This window comes from Eptatretus burgeri, chromosome 4 (assembly GCF_056783735.1).
Source record: "Eptatretus burgeri isolate ZD-2024b chromosome 4, Ebu_testis_v1, whole genome shotgun sequence".
NCBI lineage: Eukaryota > Metazoa > Chordata > Myxini > Myxiniformes > Myxinidae > Eptatretus > Eptatretus burgeri.
In genome coordinates this window covers 10,889,639-10,904,243 of record NC_140964.1, presented here as the reverse complement: position 1 = coordinate 10,904,243, position 14,605 = coordinate 10,889,639, and the positions used below count along the sequence as shown (strand labels likewise).

At 51.1% G+C, this 14,605-nt stretch overlaps 2 protein-coding genes across 4 annotated transcripts in view; one reads left to right on the top strand and one right to left on the bottom strand.

Moving 5' to 3' along the window:
* LOC147027470 (uncharacterized) overlaps window positions 1-14,605 on the top strand; it is a 97,003-nt gene that overhangs the window by 73,827 nt on the left and 8,571 nt on the right. The gene's annotated exons all lie outside the window — the stretch shown is intronic.
* The window catches only part of LOC147027469 (ras-related protein Ral-A), a 52,249-nt gene continuing 47,088 nt past the window's right edge, over window positions 9,445-14,605 (bottom strand). For all 3 annotated transcript variants that reach the window (XM_085876919.1, XM_085876916.1, XM_085876917.1), the window contains one exon: window positions 9,445-10,086. In XM_085876919.1, coding sequence (XP_085733045.1) covers window positions 9,964-10,086 — 123 coding nt within the window. In that variant the 3' untranslated portion in view covers window positions 9,445-9,963. The remainder of the gene's footprint in view (window positions 10,087-14,605) is intronic.

Sequence of the window (14,605 nt, the reverse complement as noted above, 5' to 3'; positions counted from 1 at the left end):
GGAAAGGGAGGGCAGAGGAGAGGACAGAGGGAAGGGAGGGGAGAGGAGAGGAAAGAGGGAAGGGAGGAGAGAGGAGAGGACAGAGGGAAGGGAGGGGAGAGGTGAGGATAGAGGGAAGGGAGGGGAGAGGAGAGGACAGAGGGAAGGGAGGGGAGAGGAGAGGACAGAGGGAAGGGAGGAGAGAGGAGAGGACAGAGGGAAGGGAGGGGAGAGGAGAGGAAAGAGGGAAGGGAGGAGAGAGGAGAGGACAGAGGGAAGGGAGGGGAGAGGTGAGGACAGAGGAAAGGGAGGGCAGAGGAGAGGACAGAGGGAAGGGAGGGGAGAGGAGAGGACAGAGGGAAGGTTGGGGAGAGGAGAGGACAGAGGGAAGGGAGGGGAGAGGAGAGGAGAGGACAGAGGGAAGGGAGGGGAGAGGAGAGGAGAGGAGAGGACAGAGGGAAGGGAGTGGAGAGGAGAGGATAGAGGGAAGGGAGGGGAGAGGAGAGGAGAGGACAGAGGGAAGGGAAGGGAGAGGAGAGGACAGAAGGAAGGGAAGGGAGAGGAGAGGAGAGGACAGAAGGAAGGGAGGGGAGAGGAGAGGAGAGGAGAGGACAGAGGGAAGGGAGTGGAGAGGAGAGGACAGAGGCAAGGGAGGGGAGAGGAGAGGAGAGGACAGAGGGAAGGGAAGGGAGAGGAGAGGACAGAAGGAAGGGAAGGGAGAGGAGAGGACAGAAGGAAGGGAGGGGAGAGGAGAGGACAGAGGGAAGGGAGGGGAGAGGAGAGGACAGAGGGAAGGGAGGGGAGAGGAGAGGACAGAGGGAAGGGAGGGGAGAGGAGAGGACAGAGGGAAGGGAGGGGAGAGGAGAGGACAGAGGGAAGGGAGGGGAGAGGAGAGGACAGAGGGAAGGGAGGAGAGGAGAGGACAGAGGGAAGGGAGGGGAGAGGACAGAGGGAAGGGAGGGAGAGGACAGAGGGAAGGGAGGGAAGGGAAGGGAGAGGAGAGGACAGAGGGAAGGGAGAGGAGAGGACAGAAGGAAGGGAGGGGAGAGGAGAGGACAGAGGGAAGGGAGGGGAGAGGAGAGGACAGAGGGAAGGTTGGGGAGAGGAGAGGACAGAGGGAAGGGAGGGGAGAGGAGAGGAAAGAGGGAAGGGAGGGGAGAGGAGAGGAAAGAGGGAGGGGAGAGGAGAGGGAAGGGAGGAGAGAGGACAGAGGGAAGGGTGAGGAGAGGACTGAGGGAAGGGAGGGGAGAGGAGAGGACAGAGGGAAGGGAGGGGACAGAGGGAAGGGAGGGGAGAGGAGAGGACAGAGGGAATGGAAGGGAGGGGAGAGGAGAGGGCAGAGGGAAGGGAGGGGAGAGGAGAGGGCAGAGGGAAGGGAGGGGAGAGGAGAGGGCAGAGGGAAGGGAGGGGAGAGGGAAGGGAGGGGAGAGGAGAGGGCAGAGGGGAGAGGAGAGGACAGAGGGAAGGGAGGGGAGAGGAGAGGACAGAGGGAAGGGAGGGGAGAGGAGAGGACAGAGGGAAGGGAGGGGAGAGGAGAGGACAGAGGGAAGGGAGGGGAGAGGACAGAGGGAAGGGAGGGGAGAGGACAGAGGGAAGGGAGGGGAGAGGAGAGGAGAGGACAGAGGGAAGGGAGGGGAGAGGAGAGGAGAGGAGAGGAGAGGACAGAGGGGAGGGAGAGGACAGTGCAGAGGGAAGGGAGAGGAGAGGACAGTGCAGAGGGAAGCGAGAGGAGAGGACAGTGCAGAGGGAAGGGAGAGGAGAGGACAGAAGGAAGGGAGGGGAGAGGAGAGGACAGAGGGAAGGGAGGGGAGAGGAGAGGACAGAGGGAAGGTTGGGGAGAGGAGAGGACAGAGAGAGTGAGTGGAAAGGACAGAGGGAAGGGAGGGGAGAGGTGAGGACAGAGGGAAGGGAGGGGAGAGGGGAGGACAGAGGGAAGGCAGGGGAGAGGAGATGACAGAGGGAGAGGAGAGGACAGAGGGAAGGGAGGGGAGAGGAGAGAACAGAGGGAAGGGAGAGGAGAGGACAGAGGGAAGGCAGGGGAGGGGAGAGCAGAGGACAGAGGGAAGGGAGGTGAGAGGAGAGGAGAGGACAGAGGGAAGGGAGGGGAGAGGAGAGAACAGAGGGAAGGCAGTGGAGAGGAGAGGACAGAGGGAAGGGAGGGGAGAGGAGAGAGGGAAGGGAGGGGAGAGGACAGAGGGAAGGGAAGGGAGGGGAGAGGACAGAGGGAAGGGAGGGGAGGGGAGAGAACAGAGGGAACGGAGGGGAGAGGAGAGGACAGAGGGAAGGAAAGGAGAGAAGAGAAGAGATGAGAAAGGGAGGGGAAAGGAAATTAGAGAGGGAAGGGAGGGGAGAGGAGAGCACAGAGGCAATGGAGGGGAGTGGAGAGGGCAGAGAGAGAGGGGGAGAGGAGAGGACAGAGGGAAGTGAGGGGAGAGGAGAGGACAGAGGGAAGGGGGGGGAGAGGAGAAAACAGAGAGAAGGGAGAGGAAAGAAGAGAAGAAAGGGGAAATGAAAGAAGAGAGGCGAGGGAGAGGAAAGGAGAGAACAGGGGGAAGGGAGGAGAGAGGACAGGGAGTAGAGAGGAGAGGACAGAGGGAAGGGAGAGGAAAGAAGAGTAGAGGGGAAATGAAAGAAGAGAGGCGAGGGAGAGGAAAGGAGAGAACAGAGGGAAGGGAGAGGAGAGGACGAGGGGAGGGAGGGGAGAGGATAGGAGAGGAGAGGACAGAGGGAAGGGAGGGTAGAGGACAGAGGGAAGGGAGGGGAAAGGAGAGAACAAAGGGAAGGGAGGAGAGGACAGAGGGAAGGGAGGAGAGAGGAGTGGACAGAGGGAGGGGAGAGCAGAGGACAGAGGGAAGGAAGAGGAGAGGAGAAGACTGAGGGAAGGGAGAGGAAAGAAGAGAAGAGAGGGGAAATGAAAGAAGAGAGGCGAGGGAGAGGAAAGGAGAGAACAGAGGGAAGGGAGGGGAAAGGAGAGAACAAAGGGAAGAGAGGAGAGAACAAAGGGAAGGGAGGAGAGAACAGAGGGAAGGGAGGAGAGAGGAGAGGACAGAGGGAAGGGAAGGGAGGGGACAGAGGGAAGGGAGGTGAGAGTGAAGAACAGAGGGAGGGGAGGGGAGAGGAGAAGAAAGAGGGAGGGGAGAGGAGAGGAGAGGACAGAGGGAAGGGAGAGAGAGGAGAGGACAGAGGGAAGGGAGAAGAGAGGAGTGGTCAGAGGGAAGGGAGGGGAGGACAGAGGGAAGGGAGGGGAGAGGGGAGGACAGAGGAAAGGGAGGGCAGAGGAGAGGACAGAGGGAAGGGAGGGGAGAGGAGAGGAAAGAGGGAAGGGAGGAGAGAGGAGAGGACAGAGGGAAGGGAGGGGAGAGGTGAGGATAGAGGGAAGGGAGGGGAGAGGAGAGGACAGAGGGAAGGGAGGGGAGAGGAGAGGACAGAGGGAAGGGAGGAGAGAGGAGAGGACAGAGGGAAGGGAGGGGAGAGGAGAGGAAAGAGGGAGGGGAGGAGAGGGGAGAGGACAGAGGGAGGGGAGGGGAGAGGGGAGGGCAGAGGAAAGGGAGGGCAGAGGAGAGGACAGAGGGAAGGGAGGGGAGAGGAGAGGACAGAGGGAAGGTTGGGGAGAGGAGAGGACAGAGGGAAGGGAGGGGAGAGGAGAGGAGAGGACAGAGGGAAGGGAGGGGAGAGGAGAGGAGAGGACATAGGGAAGGGAGGGGAGAGGAGAGGAGAGGAGAGGACAGAGGGAAGGGAGTGGAGAGGAGGGGATAGAGGGAAGGGAGGGGGAGAGGAGAGGAGAGGACAGAGGGAAGGGAAGGGAGAGGAGAGGACAGAAGGAAGGGAAGGGAGAGGAGAGGACAGAAGGAAGGGAGGGGAGAGGAGAGGAGAGGACAGAGGGAAGGGAGTGGAGAGGAGAGGACAGAGGCAAGGGAGGGGAGAGGAGAGGACAGGACAGAGGGAAGGGAAGGGAGAGGAGAGGACAGAAGGAAGGGAAGGGAGAGGAGAGGACAGAAGGAAGGGAGGGGAGAGGAGAGGACAGAGGGAAGGGAGGGGAGAGGAGAGGACAGAGGGAAGGGAGGGGAGAGGAGAGGACAGAGGGAAGGGAGGGGAGAGGAGAGGACAGAGGGAAGGGAGGGGAGAGGAGAGGACAGAGGGAAGGGAGGGGAGAGGAGAGGACAGAGGGAAGGGAGGGGAGAGGAGAGGACAGAGGGAAGGGAGGGGAGAGGACAGAGGGAAGGGAGGGGAGAGGACAGAGGGAAGGGAGGGGAGAGGACAGAGGGAAGGGAGGGGAGAGGACAGAGGGAAGGGAGGGGAGAGGAGAGGAGAGGACAGAGGGAAGGGAGGGGAGAGGAGAGGAGAGGACAGTGGGAAGGGAGGGGAGAGGAGAGGAGAGGACAGAGGGAAGGGAGGGGAGAGGAGAGGAGAGGACAGAGGGAAGGGAGGGGAGAGGAGGGGAGAGGACAGAGGGAAGGGAGGGGAGAGGAGAGGAGAGGACAGAGGGAAGGGAAGGGAGAGGAGAGGACAGAGGGAAGGGAGAGGAGAGGACAGAAGGAAGGGAGGGGAGAGGAGAGGACAGAGGGAAGGGAGGGGAGAGGAGAGGACAGAGGGAAGGTTGGGGAGAGGAGAGGACAGAGGGAAGGGAGGGGAGAGGAGAGGAAAGAGGGAGGGGAGAGGAGAGGGAAGGGAGGAGAGAGGACAGAGGGAAGGGTGAGGAGAGGACAGAGGGAAGGGAGGGGAGAGGACAGAGGGAAGGGTGAGGAGAGGACAGAGGGAAGGGAGGGGAGAGGAGAGGACAGAGGGAAGGGAGGGGACAGAGGGAAGGGAGGGGAGAGGAGAGGACAGAGGGAATGGAAGGGAGGGGAGAGGAGAGGGCAGAGGGAAGGGAGGGGAGAGGAGAGGGCAGAGGGAAGGGAGGGGAGAGGAGAGGGCAGAGGGAAGGGAGGGGAGAGGAGAGGGCAGAGGGAAGGGAGAGGACAGTACAGAGGGAAGGGAGAGGAGAGGACAGAAGGAAGGGAAGGAAGAGGAGAGGACAGAAGGAAGGGAGGGGAGAGGAGAGGACAGAGGGAAGGGAGGGGAGAGGAGAGGACAGAGGGAAGGGAGGGGAGAGGAGAGGACAGAGGGAAGGGAGGGGAGAGGAGAGGACAGAGGGAAGGGAGGGGAGAGGAGAGGACAGAGGGAAGGGAGGGGAGAGGAGAGGACAGAGGGAAGGGAGGGGAGAGGACAGAGGGAAGGGAGATGAGGAGAGGACAGAGGGAAGGCAGAGGAGAGGAGAGGACGGAGGGGAGAGGAGAGGCCCAAGGAAGGGGAGAGGAGAGGACGAAGGGAGGGGAGACGATAGGACAAAATGAAGGGAGGAGAAGGGGAGAGGATGGTGGAGAAGCTTGGAAAGGGGGGGGGAGAGTGATGCCTCACCAAACTCTGCTATTCACTGCGGGAGGCAGGGATGTGAGGAGGGATGTGAGGAGAGAGAAAGGAGAAAGAGAAAGGAGAGGGAGAGGGAGAGGGAGAGAGATGAGGGGTGGAGTTGGCTTCTTCAAAGATAATGATGATAGGTTCTGCTTTTTGATCAAACACACACAAAAAAAAAAAAAAAAAATTCAGAACAACTTTACACACAACAACACAACAGAGTTTGTAAAGTAATTCACTGGCACATCTGCAAAAACCTTGATATCCCAGTTCCAGAAAATTCATCGGAACATGGAAGTACTGCTCATGTCCGACCTTATGATTCCATCGAGCGTGAACATCAAAAACAAAGTATTGTGGCCAGATATCATACTTCGGCAAAATAAGAGAAGAAGGGATTGCCGATTGAGGTGTTCCTCACAGTGATTTTGGACTTTACGATGCATAAATCAAGAAAATGACCAAATACCAAGACCTCAAGCATGAATTGATAACAACCTTAGAAGCTGAAGAATGCCAAAGTTGTACCAGTGATAGTTGGAGCTCGGGGAATTATAACAAAGAACCTCAGAGATAGTAAAAACCATCCCTGGGAATATTATTACAAACGAACTACAGTTGGAAGCTGTCCAGGGCTCAGTAACGATCCTGAAGAGAGCCCTCGGCACAAAACCTTGAGAACACAAAACTTCACAGCTTGGTCCATGAATTGTGACCCTTTATCATAATGAAGGTGGATGCTTTGAATCTGCTCTGGGAGGATTCCATTCCACATTCTGAAACCCACAAATGCAGATACCAATCAACGACACACACACACACACACACACACACACACACACACACACACACACACACACACACACACACACACACACACACACACACACACACACACACACACACACACACACACACACACACACACACACACACACACACACTCTGAGACCTTGGGCAGGAGCATTTACAACCCACGCTATCTTCCTGGCAAAGGTCTGCCTGAATGCATTAATGCTCGTACATGCATTGACCTTTGTATCCCTACCGTTGGCTCACTCCAAATCTGATTTGTATGTGCTACAGTCCCCTCAACAGGGGAGGAAGGGTGGGGAGCAGGGGGGAGGGTTGGGAGAGATAGAGGGGTGGAGAGGAAAGGGGGAGAGGGGAGAGGGGAGAGGTTGGTGGGAGAGAGGGTGTAGGGTTGGGAGGGAGAAGCAGAGGGGAAGGGGGGAAAGAGGAAGAGGAGTGAGGGATTCCAGCAGATGTGACACCCAGTTTATCGTCCATCCGAGAGACGGCACACACTTTATGAATCGCTCTGCCTGTGAAACACCAGAATGACAGTTTATAGCTGGGTCGGGATTCAAATCCAGGCCACACAGAGTGAACATGCATACCTCTCGGCTTTCCTGTTGTGATGTGGCGATTTATTAATTAACAACTGAAAGCATTTTTTACTCATGGTGACCATATCATTTATTTTGCCTTCCTCCCTCTGGAATAGAACCACGGTATTGCCATTGAAACTTGAAGAATGCGTGCCAAGCAGCTTCACCAAGCAATCCAAGAAACGGTTGAAGAAACTTTAAAAAACAAAACGTTTAATTTCAATTTGTATTTATCTATGCTGAAGTGACAGGTCATTTCATGGAAGAACAAAAAGGGGTAATGTCGTGAAAAATAAAATTTCACATTTTCAGCGAGCCAGCCACCTCCTGTTGCACCACAGAACACGTGGCCAATGCAGGCGAGTGACCCCTGAACATTGTTCAAGTCGATCGATAAATTCAGGGACAGTGCAAATATTGTACAATGCTTGCCAAGTGGCTTAAGCACTCCAAATCAATGATTTATACGAAACAGCTTGCTTGGCACACGATTAGCAATCACTGAACCGTTATATTAAAAACACACCTCCCGAAGACCCCCAAATTGTCAAATATGTCCGAATTGGACAAATTAACACTTCCTTTTCAGTCAAAACTGCTTCCAAGTTCGATTCTGGAGCTTAAATTTTGTAATTCAGCTTCATTTAAGAGATTCTCGACATTATCGAATGTGTGGAAATGAAATAATGCCATGAACGCTGGAATCTCCGGACATTTATAAGCATTGCAATGTACCCAGCGATTCGTAGATATGATGAACAGGCCTTCGATAATATGAGTGAGGAAGGTGAAGAAAAAAAAAAAAACTTCATGGTTAAGAAATCGTTGCGGCCAGTTCCAAATCAAGGCATGGTTGAGTAGGCCAAAAAAAAAAAAAAAAACTTGGTGGCTTCAGATCCCAGTGAGATTACCCAGGATAAGCCATCAGATCCCAGAGAGAGCGGTGACTGAGGATGCACCTGATAAGGTATATAATTAAATAAGGCACTTCATTATCTTCAAAATGGGTATTTTAATTTACCCAACACCCAATTTTCAGCCATGCACTTCCTTGGTGTTTACTTAGAATGCATGTAAAGTTTCAGCCTGCTCGGTCTCATGGTTTTGGAGTTGTGGAGAGGACACACACACACACACACACACACACACACACACACACACACACACACACACACACACACACACACACACACACACACACACACACACACACACACACACACACACACACACACACACACACACACACACACACTTGTATAGATTTGGCATCACAGGTGCTAAGGATGGATCAAATTTGGGTGCTTGGCCAAAAATAATTTGAGGGTCAAAAAAAGAAGTGTAAAAACCTCTTTGAAATGTACATCCTGCAAAAGTTTTGATTTGAAAGAGCAATTTGCACTCCCACAAGAGGGAAAATGTAAGCAACATGACATGGCAACTCCATGACAGTCAGTAAAATCAGATGGGCTTATACATGTTGTTTTTCAAAACTACGTTTACTTTACATTGGTGAATAAATAGCTTGTCTAAACGGCCCATGGTTATCTGGCTTTGCGAGTAACAAAGCCATGTATTTAACAATAACGGCACTCGACAGAGCACGTACCTCCATCAGACTGAATGGTTTACATTTTGGATCCCACTGATGGGCAGGATCCGGATCTGTAACTTCCTCAAAATCAAATGAACTCGCCCTTTTAACTGGAAATGTATAAGTGAGGTTGAATATAAGATTCATGCTGGAAGCGATGCAATCTGTTCAAATATTACATCATCTATATATTAACATGTTAAGGGACCGGCTTTGTCCGCGCTTCTTTTCCAAACGGAGTGCGTGCGTTTCTTTGACTGCAAACTCACCCTTGATGTTCGTCGTTTGCAGTAGGTATTATGACTTATGTAAACCTTCATTAAGGGGGGGGGTGTTTTCCAGCAAAAAAACACGCATTCCACCCCTTACAAATCAGCCATTTTACTTCCGTGCAGATGAGATTATAAGATATACATTGCGTATATAGGTATACTTTGTCTTCATGCTCAACGGTGTTTGACCATATGCCTCGGTGGTTCTCGCACAGCTTTGGAACTGCAAGCCCCAAGTTGTTTTTTTTTCAATATCCATTTTGTTCAACACCATGAGCAAACAAGCTTGACATCGTTTCAAAGCAGAAGAAATATGCAACCAAAATCTTAGTTTCTAAAGATAAATTTGTGCAGTCTTAGTTGTTACACCTCAATTTCACTTTACCTTCAGTTGTGTCAAGATATCACACCTGTGATTTCATTGGTTTCTGCTAATATTATATACAATTTGAGAAGTGTCTGTTTGTTTGACTTCGATACATTCCTGAACCACTGAATTGAATGAGTTGAAAACTGATTGTTACACTTTGGGTGTTGGTTTTAGGCAGTTAATAAAATAAAATAAAATCATAGCCCCAAGGGTTCCGAGTGGGGGTGGGAGGTGGACCCCAATTCTCTGTATGTAAATATGCATAGTATTGGTGACCTGGAGGAACCTGGTATCACAAGCCATAAATCAGAAGTGGGGGAATTAACCCGTCCGAATGGACAGATTGTTTGCCAGAAAAAAAAATAATAATAATACTCACAGGGTACCCTAATTAAAAAAAAACCTTTCGAGCAAACATTGGTGAAATATCCGGAAGAAAACAAATTTGGTATAATCATTTAATAAATCACTATTACACCACAAAAACAAAAAAAAGTTAATTTTTTTTTTCATTTCTTTGTGGACTGTAAAACACACGACGTACTATTACACTTTACAGTGCAATGTAATAACCATCAAATAACCAACAAGATAAACCACGGTAATATGTCATCGAGATAAACACAAACCAGGAAAAGTGCATCAAATAAGAGTGATGTTGTCGGATGTCATCGGGAGATTACGAATTACCAGGTACATTTGGCACCGAGGTTGAAACGCTCGAAGTTAGTCGACCGTATGTACAATGCAATAATGTTCCAATGACTTGGTACATTTAAAATAATACACTTTTTGTACAGCCACAGGGAACAAACCATTAATAAACAATTACCTTTTTATGAAGAATCAGTAACCGTTGTATGTACAAAGGGATAAATGTGGCAGAATCCTGTACAGAATAAAAATGTGGAAATAAAAAAACAAGTTAGATCATGTGGTGTATGAGTTGAGGAAAGAGGCAACTTAAAGAATCATGCAGCGTTCTCTTATCCTCTTTCCCAAACTTTTATTCTTCTTCTTTTTCCCATTCTCTTTGTTTAGCTCCATCTTCCGAGCACGAATTTCTCTCATCAGATCAAAAAACACCTGGAAAACAATTATTATGCACAATCACATACTAACTTAAATGCATCAATTCTTTCAACAGCATCATTTCAACTTCATCAGAGTTTGTACTTGGAAGAAAAACAAAAAAATGTAACTCACAACTTATTTCTCCAATGATGGCCTGGTGGTAAAGATACTGGACTGGCATCAAAGATGGTGTGGGTGCAAATCCAGCAAAAAAGCAAGACAGAGGCTGGTTACACTACGGGATGATTGACTCACCTTCTGAACCTTCAAGATCTCCCCTAAAAAGGTGCACCCGAATGGAAGTGTTCCGAACGAGATGTAATACTCGGCTCCATCCAGGGCAGACCTACTCTCTTAATCAGATCACCACCATCTCAGATCAACATGAATACCCTGCCTTACCTCTGTGTGGATGCAGGGGATGCCATCACCAGAATTCATGACAGCAACTCACTCTCCCTACTTGAACACCTACCACCTGAATAACAGGTCAGGTCAGGTATGGGAGCATGTGACAGAGGAGCTTCGCTGCGTCCACTTTCCACCAGTACTCCAGAGGCCTCCATCTGGCCATCCCCCAGACAGATGCCTGGCCCATCTTCATCTCCTCGAGATGCCGATCAACCTGCTGCAACCACGAGGAATGTGGTCGGCCCATTGGCCTCCTCCACTCATGAAGCTCCCTCGCTGAGAGAATTTGGTGAGCAGGATCAGCGTCAGGAAAACGAGCCACATGTCCATACAGCCACAGCTGACGCTCACGGACTACGCAGGTAACAAATCTCATTTGAGTCTCTCTCAGCAACCACTCGTTGGACACAAAGTCCAAACAGCGATAGCCAAGGATTCTCCGAAGAGACCTCTGGTACCAAGGGAATTAAGTTTCTGTCTCAGATCCCTGGTCAGATTCCAAGTCTCACATCCATAGAGCAAGAGTGGGAAGCACCATGGACCTGAAGACTCGGACTTTGGTCCTCCAGCACAGGTACCAGCAGCGCCACACCCCATGATCCAGTGAACCCATGACTCCCCAGGCCCGACCCAGACGTCTGTTATCCTCTGGCTTAAAGCCAGCAGAGACATGATTATCACTGCCAAGTTAAGTGAATCTCTCCGTGACCTCAGCATCCTTACCACAAACAGGTACAGACAGGTTAGCAGCATCCAAGATGTCAATGAAAGCCTGGATCTTAGTTTTGACCCAGGAAACCTGTAATCCCAGCAGCTCTGACTCCTCATTCAGCACCACGAGGGCCCCCCAAAATATATCTGGAGTCTCCACAAAGATGACTGCATCATGTGCAAATCAAGGTCAGAGATCTTGACATTCCCAAATGATGCACCACAGCGTGATCTCTCCAGCATCCTCCCCAGAATCCAGTCCATACAAGTGCTGAAAAGTGTGGGCCAGAACACACTCCTGATGAACTCCAGTAACAACTGGAAATAAGTCAGTGATGGTATCACCACATCTCACAGCACTCTCAGTTCCACAGTATAGTTCAGAAATCAGATCAATCAGTTTTGGTGGCACCCCTGAAGACCAAGAATCCTCCAGAGGGCATCCTGAATCACTGAATCAAATGCTTTGCAGAGATCAACTTAGGCTGCAAGCAGCCCCTGCCGAAACTCTCGTCTGCATTCGGTGAGGACCTGAAGAGCAAGGATACGGTCAATCGTTGACCTATTTGGTGTAAAGCCTGACTGCTCTGGACACTGGTGCTCAAGCAGATGGTGGTGAACCCGATCAACAATTATCCAAGCAAAGACCTTGCCCGGCACTGAGAGCAGCGTCACACCTCAGTAGTTGCTGCAGTCTTGGTGATCACCCTTCCCTTTTGAGAGAGGGACAACAAGGCCCCTCTTCCAGTCAGTTGGGATGATGCCTGTGTTCCAGACAAATCACAGAACTGCATGCAATGACACGAGTGCAGCATTTCCACCAGCCTTGAGATTTCAGCAGGAATGACACAGATCCCTGGAGCTTTACCCCGTTTCAACCGGTTCACCGCAGCCTGTGTTTCCACAAACGAGGTGGACCACAGTTGATTGGAGGGTCAGAAATAGGGATAGTAACACTCCTGACATCCAACACGACAGCTGGTGGATCAGCCAGGTACAGCCGCTCAAAGTAACCAGCCCAGAGGGCCTTCACTTCAGACTCCTTTGTCAAGAGCCCACGACCCTCTGTTCTCGGCACAGTACACCGAGGGATGGGCTTGGAGGAATGCAATGCACAAATTCCCCTGTAAGCAGGATGAGAATCACCTGACCACAGGTAATGCTCTATCCCTCATAGATTCCTCGCACATCGGCCTCCTTTTCCACCCTTCAGTTTGACGCACGCACGTCCAGTTTGACGCCTCAGCTCCCTGAACACTCAGCTCTGCCATTCAGCATGGCCCTGCGACTCTGGTCAATGGTATCCAGCATCCCTTGAGAGACAAAATTCTTCTTCGCCCTATGGTTAGTTCCAAGACATCTTCCGGCAACATTGAGGACGGTGGTCTTGAAGGCACTCCACAACTCTTCAGGATCCCCCAAAGCACCCAGACCCCCCAAATCTCCACTCAGCTGGGACGCAAACTCCTCAGCTACCCCCTCATCCTCGAGCTTGCCAACATCCAGCCTCAGCTGGGATGGTACCATTCTCCTGGATGTAAGCTGCAACTGCAGAGTTGCTACAACAAGGCTGTGGTCAGTATTGACGAACTGAGCACTCCGTTAGACCCTGCGGTTCTGCCCATCCTCCAGCGACCATCAACAAGCACATGGTTAATCTCCTTTGCCACACCACTTGGAATACCAAGTCCACCGATGAGCCTGTGCGCGCTGAAACCATGAACAGTCACCCTAAGTCCATGACTTCTTGCAAAGTCAAGGAACTTCGTGCTATTCTGGTTCACAGTTCCAGGCCCATGAAGACCAACACATGTCTCATAATCATCCCTAGCAGTTCCATTCGATGCATTGAAATCCCCCAAGACTAGAAGAGTACCTTGCCTGGGGAACTGATCAACCACAGACATGAGCGGGGCAAAGAATGCGTCATTCACAGTGAGATCACTGGCCTCAGTTGGAACCTACACAGAGACCAGGGAAATGACACCCAAGGAGTGATGAATCCTTCGTCTCATAATACGCCCGTTGAAGGGTGTTACCTCAGTTATCATTGGAGTTAGCTTATTGGACAAAGCTGCAGTAACTCTTTGGGCATGGTAACCATCAGAGCGACCAGACCAATAGTCGGTGTAACCACTCGCCATGATCTCGCCACAATGCGGTCTCCAAACCTCAGGGAGTGCTGCAATACCGATGTCCAAACGCTTGAGCTCAGATGATAACAGAGACAGGTGATCATTCTATCTTTGGGATGGGACATTCCAGGCACCCACCCGAAGGGACCACCTCAGGTTAACCCAAGGAGACCGCCTTCTGGTGGACGACACCTCAGCATCACCCCGACGCACACTTCCGCAATCTGACCTGGGAAGGTTACCACGTGGTTTCCCTCCTATCAAAGATTGGGGGTCCCGAAGGCTTTGCCCCAATCCCGTTATCCGGTGAGCTGCCTTGTGAAGGGCTGCTGCACAGGAGATTCTCCCATGGAGTGGGTTTTTAGATGTTTTTTTTTAATGCCTTTTGTAGGTTTTGTGGAATGAAGGGTTTTACGGTGGCCGGAGTGCAAATCTTGCCCCCAACTTCCTCATAAAAAGTAACCCAACTGCAGGAGGACGTCCGCAGACACAGTTGGTCACTAGATATGGATGGCCGTTGGCTCACAAGGAGCTCTTCCACCCTTTGACAAGTTTTGTTTTTAATCCTGCTGGGTGTACATATCCAAACACCCTCCTCACCATAAAACCTGGTGGGGGAGACGGTTTAGTTGCCGACAACCTGACCATGGAACAAGTTAGTACCGGTTTACATGGTACCTGCAGCTAGTCACAGATCTAATCTGACCTGACCTGCTTAATAACCTGTACCATTAAAATACTTTTTTTAAAAAGCAACAGCAATATCATGTTGGCAATAATGCCACCTTCCAGTTCCACTTCATGATTACACATCCTATTGTCTCTTGTATCCATACGATGTGGACAGTGCATCTGTGCTGTCGAAGTCACCTCATGCCAAAGATTATACTGGATGGTTTGTCACTTCCTCCACAGAAGCCAGTTAGGGCAGGAATTTTTAATTTTAGGCTGCTGGCAATACCTCATTTACATTGATGAAAAATACCAAGGAATTTTCAACATCCACTCACAAATGCTAACAGATGGGATGGCACATTTGTTGATCCATCGCCCTGCACTGATTCTGGAGTTTATATTCGGGTTGGAGTTTGAACCCAGTCCAGAGAGCTCAAAGGGCAAGTGCGTTAACTTTGCAGCATCATGTGGGACACACAACATCCAAACTTAAACAATGTATGTACATCCAAAAATCACTAAACTTTCATCAAAGCTGCACAAAATCCCTGAAATGCTATTTCATGCGAACAATCACTGAGGCAGCTGCAACGGTTTGA